Raw genomic sequence first — 19370 nt, 5'->3', positions numbered from 1 at the left:
AAATGGTCATGAATAGGACACAGATGTTCCTAATCCTAACAGCATGAGATGCCTTTTGTTCTTAAAGTACAGTATTCTGTTCTTATAAAAACCAAGATGGGAAGTGAAATTCACTCAGTGCGATAACTTGTTTCAGGCTTTGCAAACTTGACACAGCTTCAAGATTTCATTTTTGTGTGTTTGTAAGCATGCAGGCCTCAGGGATCTACCTCTGTCTTTATTGACAACCTTACCCTAGAGGGCTATTTTGAGAACTAAATACATGAAGCAGTGGGCATTTCTTTACTTTCGGTGAAGGGAAAAACTTGGCAAGAGGTGAACTTTTTTGGAGTTTCTGTACGCAGATTCTGCCATGAAACTTTAATATGTCATGCCGTGTTAGCCAAGTGATGTGTAGCTGTTAATAATTAATTCCTCACGAATGTTTTCTACGGTTTTCATTGAATAAAATTAAGAGAGTATCATAGCAAATCATTAAGCATCCTGAATTAGTCACTCCATACCTTATACGTGTCTGTTTTTCTTGGTTAAAAAAAATTCCTCTTCAGTAAGTGGCTGCTGCTTTACCAATTCAGATAAAGGAATAGAGCTGTTTGATTAATTAGTTTCAATACATTGTCGTGGAACAAAACAAATAATGTGTTTGAGGTAGTATAATGTTTATGTTTAAGCTGGCTACATAATTTTAAAATAGTCTCAAGCTTGGTAGTTTTAATACTGGGCTTCAGTAAGGTCATCGGGGATCTCTTAGAAGTTAATCAACTGCTATATACAAGAAGAGATAAAATAAATTTTTATTGCGTTATTTTGTGTGTGTAATTTAAGGCAGTGTTGTAACATCGGTGGCCTTATTTCCAGTAGACAAGCTATTGACTATTTGGATTGTATAGGATCTCTTGAGTGGCCAGTTTGAGTGACTTTATATTAATATTTTGAAATAATGATGTGAGTTTTACTTTGAAGTAAGGAGCTTAAATCTTCTGGGCATTTTCAAATGTTTTTTTAAAATTATTATTATTATTTTATTTTTTGGCTGTGCTGCACAGCTTGCAGTATCTGTAGTTCCCTGATCAGGGAATGAACCCGGCCGCAGCAGTGAAAGCCCCGAATCCTAACCACTGGAGTGCCAGGGAATTCCCTCAAATGGGTTTTTAAATAAAAGCTTTAATTTTGTTGTAAGGTAGGATGTTGGCTTTTTATAGCTTTTTAGAGCTATATTTTGGAGTTGAAATTTGAGTTACCTTTTTGGTAACTACATGGAGTTATTGCTTAGGAAATGAACTATGTTACATTTTTATTTTATGGGTTGCTAAACAGAAAAGTTTAAACATTTATTGTTTAGGAAGTACTGTAACTTAATTTGCTTTGTTTTGTTTGATCAAGAAATTGCAGATATAAAACTTGTTGATTTTCTTCATGTGGGATTAGCACTACTGCTACATTATGCTTGACCCTTTTCATTCCACATTTCTTTACCTTTGAAAAGAGCACTGAGTTTTTTGTGGTAGTCAGTTCATTCCTATTCGTTTAAAAGGAAAAATGGTAAAATATACATGCTCTTATGGAGAAGCAGATAGGCAGTTTTTATAATCTATATATGATACATCATCAGGTTCTGCTCAAGTTAAGAAATACTAGGCTTTAGTGATATATTTCAAATATCTAAGTAGTAAACTGTTAACCATAGTTAATATTTTGCGTTGGCAGAAAGTAGAAACAGCATTAATGTTTTATACTTGTGACCTGTAGGGATAAAGTTTAATTAACTTGTCACTTGGGTTGGAAGAAGTGAGCTATATATCTCCCATTGTATGTGAAGTAACATTAGAAATTCCTTAACTTGACATTCAGTACCTTCCTATCCTTTTCACTTTTTCTTTCCATTCCCCTTGGTCACCAGCTTTGCCCTTCATATAACACATCATATGGTTGCTTAATTGGAATGCCTGTTCTTTTCTCTCTTCCCTGCTTTGTTAGGAATTGAGCACCTTAGGTACATGGCACAAACACTGGGGATACAGCATGGAACGAAATACACTGTCTCTTACCTGGAGCTGACGTTCTAGTGGAGACAGATAAAAGTAAAATATATAATAAACTGTTGGATTGGAGATAGGGCTGTGGGAAAAAATAACATGGTTGTTGGTGGCGGAATAGGGGAGCCTGTGGAAGGAGTGCAGTTTTCAAATAGGGCGGTCAGGAGAGGTGTCTAAGGTGACAGTTAACCTGAAGGAAGTGAGCTTGAGGACCATATTTGTCTCATCTGTCAGAATCATAAAGTCCTCTCTGGTAACACAATTTGCATAAGCTTCTCTACCCTTCACCCCCATTTCCCTATCTCAGTTACTTAGATTGACCCTAAAATGCTAATAAAACTTTCTTAGACCAGGGCATTTCTCAACTTTGATTTACATTTGAATAATTTGTCTTTTCTTCCTACTGGAACCTTTGAAGGGATTCTTAATTCCTTTTAGAACCTAGGTTAGTGCTGCTTTTCTTTACTTACTTACTTAATTTGTTATTTATTTATTTATTTTTGGCTGTGTTGGGTCTTTGTTGCTGCGCGCGCGGGCTTTCTCTAGTTGCAGCGAGCGGGGGGCTACTCTTCGTTGTGGTGCGCAGGCTTCCCATTACGGTGGCTTCTCTTGTTGCAGAGCACGGGCTCTAGGCGTGTGGGCTTCAATAGTTGCAGCACGCAGGCTCAGCAGTTGTGGCTCGTGGGCTCTAGAGTGCAGGCTCAGTAGCTGTGGCTCACGGGCTTAGTTGCTCCACGGCATGTGGGATCTTCCCGGACCAGGGCTCGAACCTGTGTCCCCTGCATTGGTAGGCGGATTCTTAAGCACTGCGCCACTAGAGAAGTGTCCCAGGTTAGTGCTTTTGAGTTAACAAATATTTGGATGAGTTTGTGTTGTAGCATTTTCAAAATACATGAAATTTGTTTACTCTTGTTTTCTCAGTAAGATATATTCAAGAAGTATTTGATAATGTAGTGATTTTAAATTTTTCCTGTGTTTTCTTTTAATTATTTTGAAGGACAAAATGGGCAGTTTACTGATTGGTTTAAGTAATTTATTTAGAGCCTGTCTTTAAAATATGGTTTGAAAGGTGAATGTGTATGGGGTTTTTTGTTTTCTTTTAAATAAGATTGTATTTTCAAATCTGAAACTATTGAAGAGTGTTTTCACATAAGCTTTATGTCTGGTTCACAAGAGAATCTATAGTCTAATTCATACTATTCTTTTTATAATGGCTGAAAGAATTTTTGTTTCTCACTTCAGAAAATTGCTATAACACTTATTGGTGATACTTTCTTATTTGTTTCCTCTTTTTAAATTTCTTGATGTAAATTTTTTCCTTCATTGAACAAATGTTTGAGTGCCCTAAGGCATTGCAAATTTCTAAGGATACAAGGAGGAATGCAGACCTGATACATGTTTTAAGACCCTCAGTCTTAAGAATGTGCTTATGATCTCTCATTTTCTTCTTAAGTTCTTGTTAAGAGCTCTGCACATTATCCTGACGTGTAGATAACTGAGTCATGGTACCGTGACTGTCTCCTAGTTTATACCAGAACATCCCTTTTTACTTTGGATTAAAATTTGCTTAATTCATTAAACCCCGCTCTCTGGCATCTTTCGGCTGTACTCTCAGAAGTTATGGTGATATACAGAGATCAGTCTTCCATATAACAATTAGAAGATACCCTACCCTGTCTAAAGTAACCTAGCAAGGGAATTCCCAGTGGTTAGGACTCTGTGCTTTCACTGCCAGGACCCAGGTTCGATCCCTGGTCAGGGAATTAAATAAATAAAGTAAAATAAATAAAGTAACCTAGCAAGTGTTTACTTTGAATAGGATTGACAAGTTTGAAACTTTTGAACTTGCCGTAGCTGGATACTGTAAGCCCCAGAAGTACTGTTCCTGTATTAATAGTGCAAAGCAAAGGAAGAAGAAACACTATGCCTAAAATTATACTGCAGTAGCTTTTCCTTCCACTTCCCTTTGATATTGTTAATGAGGTTGGTTACCTTTTTGCTCTCTTAATGTTTAAGTTCATAGACTGCCAGGTAGGGACTTGTACCTTAGACGTTGTATGAGATTTTGTTTTGTTTATTCATGCATTTATTCAGTAAATATATAGTGAGCATCAACTATGTACCAGAGACTCTTCTAGACCCCTGGGGGTAGAATAATCAACAAAAGGAAATACAAACAGATAATCCTTTATATTCAACCTGTTCTCAATAAAGATTTTTTAGAAACATTCTCTCTGCCCCCTGTATATTTTGTATAACTTCTGGTAACCATAATTATGAACTGACTGTACTATAATGCTAATAAGACATAGTAATTTGTCACTCATCCAGTTTCCCTCTTCACTACCCTCTTCCCCATCTCATGGGATCTTCCATCGGTCAGCATCATCTTCCCATTTACGCAAGAGAGGTTTTCTTTTCAATAGAACAAAACCATGAAGGACTGCACCATGTGGTTTGAACATGATTGACTGGATTGATTCTTAGCAGTAAATGAAATACGGTTCATCTTTATTTTGAGTTGTAGCACTTAATTCTTTGGGTTATTTGTGGGTTTCAAAATATTTTTTTAAATATTAGAAAATTGGTAGTTGTCAGTGTTAAATAGGTTCAGCACTGCCCTTCCACACTAAGAGATTTGCCCACTAGTTTCTCATCAGGCAGTAATTATACATTGTCCAGAACCCTCAAATAACTATGAATGCCTGTGTTTCTTACACATAAACATTTAAAGTCACATAGTGGAAGAAAATGCTACTTCATAATACAGATGAGGGTTATTGCATTATGGATAAATACCACTTGTGCAAAGGAACCACACATTTCTTGAAAAGCAGAGGTTTGCTTTGATAGTCCTGTCACTGCTTGCTTTCTTTAGTCTTTTCCTTTGTTCCAGCTTATGTGGATATTGCTTTAAGTTTGTTCCTCCCGCCTAGCTGCCAAGAGGGAAATTCATACCCGATTTAACAAGGTGTGAAGCTTATCTTACAGTTGCTAATGCCTCACTGACCTTTTCTAAAGGTCCTAGTTACTCTTCAAGTTGAGCAATTTTTCTCCCCCAAGAGCTAATTAAGTTTCTTATTTCTGATAGCTCTCCTTGGCAAATGTTTGAAAGGCTAGCATCAAAGCAGCTGTGATCTTGCATCTATCAAAATTTATAACTTCCTAGAGAAGTTTTCATCCTGCCATTAGGCCTGGCCTTAACACCAGGAATGCCCAGCTGAAAGCTTGCAGGAACAATTTATATTCATTCTGGTGTTCTGCTTGCCCTGGTTCATTGGCTGTCAGTGGTGATTGACGTCTTTCAGGACCTGGCCTTGGGTCTCCTGTTTTTTTTCCTGCTCAAATTGATACGATATTTCTTTTGTTGGTGGTATAGTGGTGAGCAAAGCTGCCTAACAAATTGATATTTGTTGTTAATTCATCGTTACCCTCATTTACTTGAAAAATTCATGTTGGGTCTTACCTTAATCATCTTTCTGGTTGTTTGCTGTTTGTGTCAAAGCTCATTTTATAGTATTCCACTAGGTACAAATGTAGTCGTCAGATGGCTTCATTATTGCCATACCTCATATCTGACAATATTAAAAAGTATCAGAAACAGTGCTTTCATTGTTTACTGAATAGATCTTTTAAAGAAAAGATTTCATTGTGGAATATACAAACATTTTAAGCAGTGTTAAAAGGCAAAGGCAAATCTTACCTCCCAGACTGTATCATAAGATACCTTTAACATCCTTTTTGGATTGGCAGTTTTCCACAAAAATTGGTTGTTAAATTTTTAACCATTTAGATGCCTCTTTTACTATGTTATTTATTTTAAGATTCATTGTGTTGGATTCTCTCTTCTTAGGGTTGCTCAGTTAGAAAGTATAGTGTGGCTTGTGTGAGCTAGAAGTTAATTCTCTGCTCATTTTTCTTGGGACAGTGTTCTGTGCCCAGGTATAACATTTTTGGATTTATGTCATCTCTGAAGAGCTGTGTTCCTGTACTAGATATCCTATGGAGGATAACCTTCAAAATACATTCCTGATCGCAGAACAACCTTGCAGTAATGACCTTCAGCAACACCACTGAAAATACGTGGGACATTAGCAGTTTATATACTCTAATTTTGAGTCAATGATTAAGTTGTTTTTACTATGAATTTGTGCCACATAGGTATTATTTGATGTGAATATTAACCAAATTAACAAAGTTTCATGATTGCCTTTTGCTTTAACAAAATCAGGAATTTGTTTTATTTCTTTTGAAAAATATACACAGAAAATGAATGGAATTTAGTTCCCCAAAAGTATTTGTTTTGGATTTTAAACCAATTATTACATGAAAAAATAAATTAGTTCTTAAGGGTATTATTAAGAAGTTTATAGTTTTGAGTCTTAAGAATTATTGGGAACAAGATATAAGCTTGTTGTTTATGTCATTACATTTTGCTACCTTTTGTTTCTAAGGATGGTAAGAAAAGAGATTTTATGTATCATAATAATTCCTTTAATGCCAGCCACTTTTGTTGTAAGAACACATTACAGTTCTAACGCGTGCCATTTCTCTTTTAGGTTTTGGCTTGGTTTGAAGAAGGTGAAGAAACAATTACAGCTTTTGTAGAACCCTTTGTGATTTTACTTATATTAGTAGCCAATGCAATTGTGGGTGTATGGCAGGTAAGCAAAACTTCCTGTATTGCAAAATTTTGGTAATTTACGTAAGTGATTTAAACTGTTAAAACAATCTGTGGAACTACATGTGTTTTTTATCTATTAATTTATTTAATGGCAAAATTTTAGACCTCATGCATATATACTTTGCTGTTAAAATTGCTCATCCTTCATGGTAGCATGGAATTAAGAACAGTGGATAAAGAAGCTACTTAAGGAAAACCAGAAAATTTGACGACTAGTATTCTCTTTATATTTTCTAGCTGCTTCCTATGAAAAACTTTTATTCTCCTTGGGGGGGGGGGGGTGGTGTGTGTGTGTGTGTGTGTGTGTGTGTGCGCGCGCGCACGCGCGCGTGTGTATTTAGCTATAAAAATTGTTTAAATCCTAAATAATTTTACCTTCAGAGCATATTCCTGGCTATTTTCCCTTAACTGCCCAGTACCCAGGCCTTTCTTATTCACAGAATGGAAGCTGATTTTACTATAGAAACATAACGGGATCACACGTCTGCCCCATATTTGCATGATTGGTCTTCTGCAGATAGCTAGTTTGAGAATTTAACTTTTTTAAGACTATGGATCTTTTAGGTTTTTGTTTTTGATATATTTTAACAAACCCAGACTAATATTTCACATTCATCTTTTTATTTGTGGCTGTGTTGGGTCGTCTTTGCTGTGTGCAGGCTTTCTCTAGTTGCGGTGAGCGGGGGCTACTCTTCATTGCAGTGCGGTGGCTTCTCTTGTTGCGGAGCGCAGGCTTCCGTAGTTGTGGCTCGGGGGCTATAGAGTGCAGGCTCAGTAGTTGTGGCGCACTGGCTTAGTTACTCGGTGGCATGTGGGATCTTCCTGGACCAGGGATCGAATCCGTGTCCCCTGCATTGGCAGGCAGATTCTTAATCACTGTGCCACCGGGGAAGTCCCTCTCATTCATCTTTTAAGTATTGATCTTTTAGATGTTTGATAGATATAGTCACCTCTTTCAGGACTAAAATAGAGTGTATCTGTCATTCTTAAAGTGGAAGCATCTTATAAACATATTTAATCCTATTGGAATTGTAAACTTCTGATCTTATTAATAAACATGAAGGCCTTTATGTGGTGAGCTCATTTAGAAGGAAGCCTACTTAGAAGAAATTTTTAATTGTGCTACATTTGATTTTTTTAAATTGCTTTTATTTAAATAGAAACGATCTTTTTGTGAATAATTTAGGCAAAAGAAACAATATATAGCATTAGATTGTCCTTCTCAAGTTAGTAATATGCATTTTTAAATTAATTTATGTCAGTTACATAGTAGATAACTCATACATATTCCCATTTCATGCTTAGAGTGATTTTGTAAGGCAGATGATATTCCCATTGGACAGATGTGACATAGAAGTTCAGAGTGATTGACTTATCAAAGGCCATACAGTTAGTACATACATAGAGTATCTGGGATTTATATCCAGGGTCAGGCTGATCTGAACTCCAAAGTAAAATTTTACAGCAATTTTCACAGGACTTTTAGATATGTCTTAGCTTAAAGAAAACAGTAATATTTTTGATGGATATCCTATTACATAATATACAGAAAGGTATGAGCAATAAATACTATAGGGTTCTTGCTTTTCTGGAAGTAATGAAAGTTATAATTATAGTGTAAGGTAGTATTTGGGAGGGGTGGGGCATGTATTTCTGATCAGTGTCATCAAGGAAGGCTGACAAGCAATTGGGGGAACTATAAAGAAATAGGACTTTTGTGGGTGGAAGCTGGGGAGAATATTCCAGAGAGGGGGTGGCATGAGCAGAGAGGTACAAAGTGTGTTTGAGGAATGACACTTAGACCTATTTAGGTTTGACTGGAGGAGGTAGGAGTTGTAACTTTTAGAACAAAGGAAACCTTAGAAGGTCTTCTAAGTTTTTGTTCATAGTAAGTTAGGTATATTTGTTTTTCCCCAAGCTGACCTGTTTTTTGTTGTTTGTTTGTTTTTGCTTTTTTTAAATAAATTTGTTTATGTTTGGCTGTGTTGGGTCTCTGTTGCTTCACGCGGGTTTTCTCTAGTTGCGGTGAGTGGGGGCTACTCTTTGTTGAGGTGCGGTGGCTTCTCTTGTTGCAGAGCACGGGCTCTAGGCGGGTGGGCTCAGTAGTTGTGGCTCACAGGCTCTAGAGTGCAGGCCCAGTAGTTGTGGTGCACGGGCTTAGTTGCTCTGTGGTATGTGGGATCTTCCTGGACCAGGGCTAGAACCTGTGTCCCCTGCATTGGCAGGCAGATGCTTAACCACTGAGCCACCAGGGAAGTCCCCCTGATTTTTAATGTGGAACATTTTTTTTAAAGTCTTTATTGAATTTGTTACAGTATTGCTTCTGTTCTATGTTTTGGTTTTTTGGCCACAAGGCATGTGGGATCTTAGCTCCCTGACCAGGGATCGAACCTGCACCCCCTGCATTGGAAAGCAAAGACTTAACCATTGGACCACCAGGGAAGTCCCTCCCTGATTTTTAATAGAAGCAAAATACAGTGCTCCTGGACATCTTAATTTTGGTCAGTCTAATTAAACTCTACCTGACATGACCTCGAGGAAGGAGAAATAAAACTGCCACAGTTCATAAATTCAGGGGGGAAAATCCTGAGGAAAAAGTAGTTTCAAAGTTGAATAATTGAATAGCAACAATGCTCAGAATTTATTCTTTCTACAGTATCAGTAACATTTGAACTTAACCTGAAGGACCTTTTAGTCAGTGACATTAATTTGAGTTAGATATGCTGGTATTTCTGTTAATTATAAGGTGATACAGATAGACTCATTCTTCAAGCAGATCTGATTGGGATTTAAATTATTCTTATCATGAACTTTCCAAATTTAAGGTTTCCTGTACTTTCTCAGGAATGCATACATAAAAAGTTAGACACATGCCATTAGCTTTCAGTTTTGTGTCATCTAAATTCTCTTTAAGCAGGTTTGGGGACTTAATTTTTACCACAGTGTGAAAAATCAGATTGCATGTTATCGAGCATAAATTTTATCCAAATGTTAAACTGAAGAGCTTTAGGTTGGAGAGCAAAGATGTGAGAGAAATGAAAGAATTATTTCCTTTGTCCACTGAGTAACCTCAACTGGGCATGTGCTTTGTAGATTTGCTCCTTCTAATGGCTTATTTTCTTTTTTTTTTAATTAATTAATTTTATATTTATTTTTGGCTGCGTTGGGTCTTCGTTGCTGTGTGGGGACTTTCTCTAGTTGCAGTGAGCACTCTTCGTTGTGGAGTGTGGGTTCTCATTGCAGTGGCTCCTCTTGTTGCAGAGCACGGGCTCTAGGCACGAGGGCTTCAATAGTTGTGGCACACGGGCTCAGTAGTTGTGGCTTGCAGGCTCTAGAGTGCAGGCTCAGTAGTTGTGGCGCATGGGCTTAGTTGCTCCACGGCATGTGGGATCTTTCCGGACCAGGGCTCAAATCTGTGTCCCCTGCATTGTCAAGCGGATTCTTAACCACTGTGCCACCAGGGAAGTCCTAATTGCTTATTTTCTAAAAGGAGAAAAGGCAGATTTCACACATACTCCCCCACCGCCCCACAAAGGAACTTTCCCTTAGCTTTTTTTTTTTTTCAACATGGCTCATTTTAATTCTGCATCTTTCATCTTGAAATTAGGAAATAAAAATTGTGTGTCGGGCTTCCCTGGTGGCGCAGTGGTTGAGAGTCCGCCTGCCGATGCAGGGGACACGGGTTCGTGCCCCGGTCAGGAAGGATCCCACATGCCACAGAGTGGCTGGACCCGTGAGCCATGGCCGCTGAGCCTGCGCGTCCAGAGCCTGTGCTCCGCAATGGGAGAGGCCACAACAGTGAGAGGCCCGCGTACTGCAAAAAAAAAAAAAAAATTGTGTGTGACTAAGTCTTGACATGTTTATATATAATATTATGGTAAATATGGTATGTGACTGGCAGTGCTTCCGGCCACTTATTGGTCTTTAGTACTGGTGAGAGATTTAGAATTTGTGAGACGTAACTGGATTTTCTTAATTCATCACTCAAAGCATTCACTATGTGCCAAAACACAATCTAAGCATTTTACACATAGCTTGTAAATCCTCACAACCCTTGAGGGTGGGTACTGTTAGTGTCCTGGTTTTGTAGGCCATAAAGCTGTATGTCATATTATCCACAGTCACATAGCTTTTGAATGCAAAAGCCTGTGTTGAGCCTGGGCAGTCCAACCCCAGACCATCACCTTTCATGGGGGTCATGATTGATTTAATGATGTGAGTGTGTGAAGCTGAAGGTGAGGGCCATGTTGCCCAGTGTGCATAGGGACAGCAGGTTCTAATAACTGCTTCTTTCCATTGATTTTTATCTCCTTACCCTTCTTCGGGTGCTTATTTTTTCATTTTTAATACAAAATCATAAGGGCCTAATGTTATTACCTTAAGATGTGAATCATTTATTACAAATGTCATTAATATGCATCTCCTGTGTTTTTTCTTTTTAAGTTTAGTTTACAACTCTAAAATTTGATTCCTAGGGCCAGAAACACTTGGCAGTGGCAGGCTGTATTTACTACTGTTATCTTTTGTTTTCTTTTTTACAGGAAAGAAATGCTGAAAATGCAATCGAAGCCCTTAAGGAGTATGAGCCTGAAATGGGCAAAGTGTATCGACAAGACAGGAAGAGTGTACAGCGGATTAAAGCTAAAGACATAGTTCCTGGTGATATTGTAGAAATTGCTGGTGAGTTCAGTTTGTCATTTTTATTTTAGGTTGTATATCTGAATACAGTCCTTTTCTGAAGGCTCATACTTAAGAGTTTTAAAAGTTAGGCTCGTGTATCAATTACGTTAACAGATTTTTAGTGCTATCCAAACAAATCAGGTTTTCTGTAAAATTTTCAAAGTGTTTTGGCACCTCCCTTCATGTTGATGTGTTTATCTTTTTTTTTTAAACAAGGTGTTTTGAATTATTGTGCTTATTACTTTTAGTACATTGTGGAACACTAGTGCAGGTGAGATAATGAACTTAATCTTGATTTGACAGTTAGTTGTAGTGAGCAGTTTGTAGAATACTAGTTAATGGCTACATAGTTTTTCCTGTTTTGGTTCTTGGCACAAATAGGTCAATCTTGGAACCATCAAACCTAGTTGATGGCTAAGGGTAATCTCATGACTTTAAAAGCTCTACTTAAGAATACTTTGACATAACACTGAGCCGGGGATCTAGGTTTGGGCTTTAAAGAGTTAGTGAATCCACTGCAATGCCAGAGCTCTACACAGATCTCAAAAAGGTCCTCTTTCCTATAGGTCAATGCCATGTTTTCAGGCAACCCAAATGCCCCTGGAGCCAATCAGAACTGTGTAATCTTTTTGCTGGGGAATTATTACATTGGGTTATTCAAATCATTGTGGTTTTTCACACCCTCCTGAGCTCAGAATACTTGTTTTCTTTTTGTGAATTGTCTCATAGTAACACCTTTACACTGACTTGTGGGGAAATTGTGCTTTGTCTTACTCATTGTAATGAGAATTCAGTGCTGAGTCTCCTGGCCTGTGCTCTGCAGTTTTGGTCTTTGAAAGTAAATTACCGGGACTTCCCTGGTGGTCCAGTGGTTAAGACTCTGCCCTCTCAATGCAGGGGGCCCGGGTTTGATCCCTGGTTAGGGAAACTAGATCCCGCATGCTGCCTGGCGCAGCCGAAAAACAGAAGAAAAACAAAAGTAAATTACCTTGTCATAGGTCTTCCAGTAAAAGAATAGTGTTGCCTGTGTACCCACACGTTGATTACTTAGGACAGCAAAATTTGTATAAATGACCTAACAGCTTGCTTAATAGTGTTAACAAAAGTACAACTCAGAATGAAGTGTTTTGGCCAGTGGATTTTTTAAACTTAATTTTGACACAATTTCAGACTTAAAAGTTGCAAGACTAGTAAGAGTTCCCATTTAGCTTTTACCCAGATTCTCCAAATGTTTGTTATCACATGTGCATTATCCTCTTTCAGTCTGTATCTATACATTCACACATTTTTGTCTGAACTGTTTGAGAGTAAGTTGCAGAAATGATGCCTCTTTACTCCTAAATACTTGAGTGATTATTTTATAAAATTTAGAGCATTCTTTTAATATGATTCTAGTTAACTACTGAAAGTAGATAACAGTATTGTATCAGTTTTTTTAATCTGTAGACCTTATTTAGATTTAACCATTTTGTCACCATGGATTTTACAGCAAAAATATGACTTAGGGAATTCTGGTGGTGATGTAGGAAGTAGGTCAGAATGGGAAGGCTGGAGATAGGTAAGGGTTAATGAGAGCAAACAATAACGAAGGCTGTAGCATTAAGAATAATGAGGGGAAGATTTTGAGTTTATAAGTAGGAGTTTTAAAGCAAGGGTGCACATCAGAATTATCTGGGGACCCTCCTTAAAAGTTTTTACCAGGTCTCAACCCAAAGTATTAACTCTGAATCTCCCTTGGGCAAGGAATTACAGCCATGTATAGTTTGAAAAGTGAGCCTCAGGTTTAGGTGCCAAGCAACAGGTTTTGATAACTTAATAGATATTGGGGTGGATGTGAAGTAGGGTGTGGCATCAAAGATACTGGCAGGATATCTAGTTTAGGTGCCCGGGTGGTGATGGTGCTAGTAACTGAGGAAGGAAACATTAGAGGAAGATAGTTTGTCTTTCCACAAATATATATGTGGTCAGTGCACTTGCAGGTCACCTAAATATTGCACAAGATTCTTTTTGACTTTGTATGTTTTCCAGTTCTCCAGCTTAGTCTGGTAATATACTTTCAGCCTGTCAAATTAAGATATTGTAAGAATTTTTTGTGCTACTTAAGCTATTTCAGTATATTCAATGTATCTGAAAACTTAGAGAAATCACCCCCAAAGTGTTTATCCTTGGTTTGCATCAGTAGATGGCAGTGGTTTACAGCGTCAGAGGAAACTGTAACCTTGATCCTCAAAGCATCATCTTCCCTTTTGAAGGAATAAACTAAGACCAGCTTCTCTTCAGTGGAGGTGATTTTGGTTTCTCTTTTCTCTGAATTCTGGTTCTCTCCAGTCTTTCCTGTCTCAGTAAGTCACTCTTACCAACTAGTTAACTGAGAGAAACTTGGGAATCATCTTGATTCTTTCCTCTTTTATTCTGTCTCTAAGACCAGTTGATTCTGTCTCCAAAACACACCCAAATTTGTTTACTACTTTTTCCTCAGTCACCACACCAGTCCCACCATCACCTCACACTGACATTGTCATTGTGTCCTAACGAGCCTCTGCCTTCCTTTACTGTTTTCTTTCCACACAGAAGCCAGTTTCCTAAAGGTCATGTTTATTCACTTGCTAAAACACTTAAGTGGCTTCTCTCTTGCACCAGAAATATAAATTTTTTTCTTTGACCCTAAATGACCTTGCATTGTATAGCTCCTGCTTGCTTCTGTGATTTCATCTTATGCAACTCCCTATGCTCTAGCCATGCAGGACTCTTTTTTTTTTTTTTTGGCTGAGTTGGGTCTTTGTTGCTGCGCTCGGGCTTTCTCTAGTTGTGGCTAGCAGGGGTTACTCTTCATTGCAGTGCGCGGGCTTCTCATTGCAGAGCACAGGCTCTAGGTGCGCAGGCTTCAGTGGTTGTGGTGCGTGGGCTCTAGAGTGCAGGCTCAGTAGTTGTGGTGCACAGGCTTGGTTGCTCTGTGGCTCGTGGGATCTTCTCAGACCAGGGCTCGAACCCGTGTCACCTGCATTGGCAGGCAGATTCCCAACCACTGCACCACCAGGGAAGCCCCACTGCCTTTCTTTTAATATTCAAAAAAAATATTAAAACATGAGTTTAAATTCCTCATCTTAGGTGAATCTACTTATTACCAATAGTAATTGTTCTAAGCAGTACACATTCTCAACCCTATTCCGATTTCACCTGTTTTTGAATCCTTTGTGAGGAGTCTAACAGGTCCTGATAGTTAACACTTTTTTCCTCCGACTCTTCCCCCACTGTATACTAATTGCTAAAAGCATATGCAATGCTTGGACATTGGGCTCTTGTATAGTATTATTTTTTGAATTTTGACCATTCTGAGGAATGCTGAACAGAGGTGGTAACTAGTTTTAGATAGATACGAGCAACTAGTTTTAGATAGATATGAACATTTTATTAAACACTATTGTCATACTACTAGGCAACGAGCAGACGTGTGTCACACTGATCATTGTAATCTTGCTGAGCATGTAACAAGCGCTCAGTGAGTAATAAATGAAACTTGAAATCGGAAGTATGGAGTAGGTTTAGCTAATGTAAACCTGCTTATTGTGCAGCTTCTGTGCAGAATAGATAATTTGAAGTCTCTGTGCTTAAGTTCAGTAATAACAAAGCTTGAAGTGTGTGCCAGATATAGTGATAAACTTGCTAGTGCTTGGTTTTTAACCATCAACCACTCTATGGGGTGCATACTGTTAGTCATATTTTACAATTGAAACTGAGTCTTTGTGGTTTATTGCTTCTATCTTCAACTGTAGTTAATTTGCTAGAGAATATACAGTATCCTTAGTGAATGTGTACATATTTCATATATCAATTTGTTGGAGGCCTAGTTTATAATCTTTTAAAAACAGCTTTATTGAGATATAATTCACATGCCATAATTAATATTCACTCCTTTAAAGTGTGTAATTAAGTGTTTTTTAGTATATTCAGAGTTCTACAGTCATAACCACTGTCTAATTTCAGAACATCTTCCTCCAAAAAGAAAACCCTATATCCATTAGCAATCACTTCCTCTGCCCTTCTTTCCCCAGTCCCTGGCAACCACAATTTTTTTTTAGGGATTTGCTTATTCTGGATATTGTATATAAATGGAATCATACAATAAATGCCCTTTTTAGACTGGCTTCTTTCACTTAGTATATTGTTCTCAGGATTCATTTATGTTGTAGCATGTATCATATAGTTCATTCATGTGTATACTGTATTCTTTATGGCTCAATAATATTCCATTGTTTAGGTATGCCACATTTTGTTTATTCATTCATCAGTTCATGAGTGTTTGAGTGGCTTTCTCCTTTCTGGCTATTACGCTACTGTGAACATTCAAGTACAATTTTTGTGTGAACATATGCTTTCACTCTCTTAGATATATACCTAGACATGGAATTGCTGGAGCTTACGGTGACTCAAAGTTTAACATTTTGAGGAACTTCCCAACTGTTTTCCAAAGTGATTTCATCATTTTACATTCCATCAGCGATGTATATAGGTTCCAGTTTCTCCACATCCTCATCAACACTTGTCTTTTTTTAAATTTTAGCCTTGAAGTGTTATCTCATTGTGATTTTAATTTGTACTTCCCTAATTTCCTAATGATATTGAGCATCTTTTCATGTGCTTATTTTTAATTAGTATGTCATCTTTGAGAACTGTCTAAATCCATTGGGTTTAGTTGGGCTGTCTTTTTAATGTTGAGTTGTAAGAGTTCTTTACATATCCTGGCTTATCAGATAGGGTTTGAAAATTTTTTTTCCCGTTCTGTAGGTGTCTTTTTTACTTGACAGTGTCCTTTGTAGCATAAAAGTTTTTAATTTGATAGAGTCCTATTTGTCTTTTTTTTTCTTTCATTGCTTGTGCTTTTGGTGTCATATCTAAGAAGCTATTCTGTGATCTCATGTCACCAAGATTTTGTATATGGTGTGAGGTAGGTGTCCAACTTGATTTTTTTTGCATTTGGATATCCAGTAGTATCAGCACCATTTGTTGAAAAGACTTCTTCATTGAATTGTCCTGACACTCGTCAAAAATCAATTGACTTCATTTTCCACTGCAAATTGACTATTATTCCATTGATCTGTATGTCTTTCCTCATGCCAGTACCACACTGTCTTGATTACTGTAGCTTTGTAGTAAGTTTTGAAATCACTAAATTTGAGTCCCCTGGCTTTGTTGTTTTTCTAGGTTATTTTGGGTGTTCTGAGTCCCTTGCATTTCCATATACATTTTAAGTTTAGCTTGTTAATTTCTGCCCCAAAACCCTGCATAGATTTTGATAAGAATAATGTTGACTCTGTAGCTCAGTTTGGGGAATATTAAATCTTCTGATCCATGACCATGGGGTGTCTTTATGTTTATTTAGGTCTCGTTTCTTTTAACACTCTGTTTTCAGCATTCAAGTCTTGTACTACTTTTGTTAAGTTTATTCCTAAGTATTTTATCGTTTTTTGTTCGTTTTTTGCGGGGGAGCTATTTGTAATTGGAATAGTTTTCTTAATTTCATTTTCAGATTGTTCTTTGCTAGTGTATAGAAACACAGTTGATTTTTGTGTACTGATATTGTACCTTGCAATCTTGGTAGACTCTTCTATTCTAATAGTTTTTCAGGGGTTCCTTAAGATTTTCTCTATATAAGACCATGTCATCTGAAAACAAATATTTTTGTCTTTTCAGCCTGGGTGCCTTTTCTTTTTCTTGTCTAATTACCCTGGCTAGACTCTCCAGTAGAATGTTGAAAAGAAGTGGCAAGAGTAGAAATCCTTGTCTTGTTCCTGGTCTTAGGGGAAAAGCATTCAGTCTTTTACCATGAAGTATGATGTTAGCTGTGGGTTTTATAGATGCCCTTTATCATGTCGAGGATGCCTGATCACAATTCTAATTTTTAGGTTGTCAGTATACTCTTGTTTGGTCTGTTCTGGTGACTTTTCATGGTGGTTATGTATTTAGATCAAATTAGAAATGGTTAGTTTTGCTAGACTACTAGGACCAGTGGGTCACTGAACTGGGAAAGATGTAATCCTAAGGCATTTAAGTGAATTATATGGAACATTTTGGGAAAACATATTGTGACTGCTTGACCTGGGCCAGATAAATAGGTATTTATTTTATTCAGACTTTTAATTCTATACACGTTGAGGCTTTTTAACTTCTACTTTTATTAGGATTAGTAATGTAGTTGACCCTGCAATTTGGCATTTAGCCCAATAATTCAGTTCTGTAAAACTGTAGAAATGAACTTCAATTCTAAATGTAGATCTAAATTATTTCTTGTCAAAGTCTTGCATGGCCTGAAGGGATAAATGGCATGAATTGTGCTTTTAGACATGGTAACTTTTATACTATTACTTAAATTATGAAATTGAGTGTGAGGGTTCTTTCTGGTGAATTGAAAAACTGGAGAATACTGTGAACTGTTTTGAAGATGAAAGTGAGCATGGAGTTGCTTTTTTGATATTTGCCGAAAGAAAGAGACCTTTTTGTAGTCATTGTTTGGATGTAAGAATCATCTCCTAACTTCAGATGATAAACTTCTTTTTGCTAGCTTCTGGAAGACATCTGATAGGATGGTTCTGCTGAACTTTCTGAAGACTGGGTGGCTTTTTGAGGGGGAGATGGAGGGGGTTTAAGGGAATTATATTTTAGATGTTGCTATACCAACTAATAACCTTTCCAGGAAGACATTGTGTAAGCGTGCATAGCAAAACCATACGTATACTTATAACTATCTAGAATACAGGAACCAAATAAAATTGATTTGGCAAGTATAAATATGGAGACAGTTACCCATGTGTTCATCTTCTGAAGCCACAATAATTTTGTTTTATCTTAATGCCAGGAAAATATTTCTCTGACGGATGGAAACCAAAAGTAATAAAATCAGGGGCTTCCCTGGTGGTGCAGTGGTTGCGAGTCTGCCTGCCGATGCAGGGGACATGGGTTCGTGCCCCGGTCCGGGAAGATCCCACATGCCGCGGAGCGGCTGGGCCCGTGAGCCATGGCCGCTGAGCCTGTGCGTCCGGAGCCTGTGCTCCGCAACGGGAGAGGCCACAACAGTGAGAGAGGCCCGTGTACCGCAAAAAAAAAAAAAAAGTAATAAAATCAGGTATAATTTTATGAGAAATGAACATCAGTGTTTAAGCGTTCTGTATTATCTGCCAATATTATCAAGGTGAATCGAGCTATGATAGTCATGAAACTCTTTAACTTTAGAATTTGGGGAGGTTTCAGTATTTGCATGGGAGGGGTATTACTGACTTCTCAGCTTTTTTTTTTTTTTAATTTATTTTTGGGTGTGTTGGGTCTTCGTTGCTGTGCGCGGGCTTTCTCTAGTTGCAGTGAGCAGGGGTTACTGTTCGTTGCAGTGCGTGGGCTTCTCATTGCGGTGGCTTCTCTTGTTGCAGAGCATGGGCTCTAGGAGCACAGGCTTCAGTAATTGTGGCTTGTGGGCTCTAGAGTGCAGGCTCAGTAGCTGTGGCGCATGGGCTTAGTTGCTTCGCGGCATGTGGGATCTTACCGGACAAGGGCTCGAACCCGTGTCTCCTGCATTGACAGGCGGATGCTTAACCGCTGTGCCACCAGGGAAGTCCCTTCAGAGTTGTTTAAAACAAACTTCTTGTATCTTGGTAATCCAGAGTTGATAAATAGCACAAGGACATAAATATCCTCAGATGACTTCTGTCCTGTAGTATACTCTGGAATAAATCATATTTTAAGATTATGTAGGTGATAGAAATGAGTCTCAACATAAAACTGCTTTTGCTTTATTTAGGTTCTGGAGAAGTTGATTTTATATTTCCTAAAATGAAGAATAAATATTCAGCAGTAGTGCCAGCAATTTCAGGATTTTTTTTTTTTTTTTAATTTCAGGATTTTTTAAATGAAAAGAATAATTCTTAAACTTGGTAATTATTTAAGGGAAGAAAAGTTTCACTTTTGATAGCTTGCAGTAATGA

At 37.8% G+C, this 19370-nt stretch overlaps 1 protein-coding gene across 2 annotated transcripts in view; it reads left to right on the top strand.

Moving 5' to 3' along the window:
- Positions 1-19370, top strand: part of ATP2A2 (ATPase sarcoplasmic/endoplasmic reticulum Ca2+ transporting 2) — a 61138-nt gene that overhangs the window by 2444 nt on the left and 39324 nt on the right. For both annotated transcript variants that reach the window (XR_010933362.1, XM_067700885.1), the window contains exons 4-5: positions 6596-6700; positions 11262-11400. Coding sequence is in view for 1 of the 2 variants with exons in the window: in XM_067700885.1 (XP_067556986.1) it covers positions 6596-6700; positions 11262-11400 (244 nt within the window). In the remaining variant the exon portion in view is untranslated. The remainder of the gene's footprint in view (positions 1-6595; positions 6701-11261; positions 11401-19370) is intronic.

Source organism: Pseudorca crassidens, chromosome 12 (assembly GCF_039906515.1).
Source record: "Pseudorca crassidens isolate mPseCra1 chromosome 12, mPseCra1.hap1, whole genome shotgun sequence".
NCBI lineage: Eukaryota > Metazoa > Chordata > Mammalia > Artiodactyla > Delphinidae > Pseudorca > Pseudorca crassidens.
Note: the sequence above shows the minus strand (reverse complement) of the source record. Positions and strands in the feature narration are given on the sequence as shown.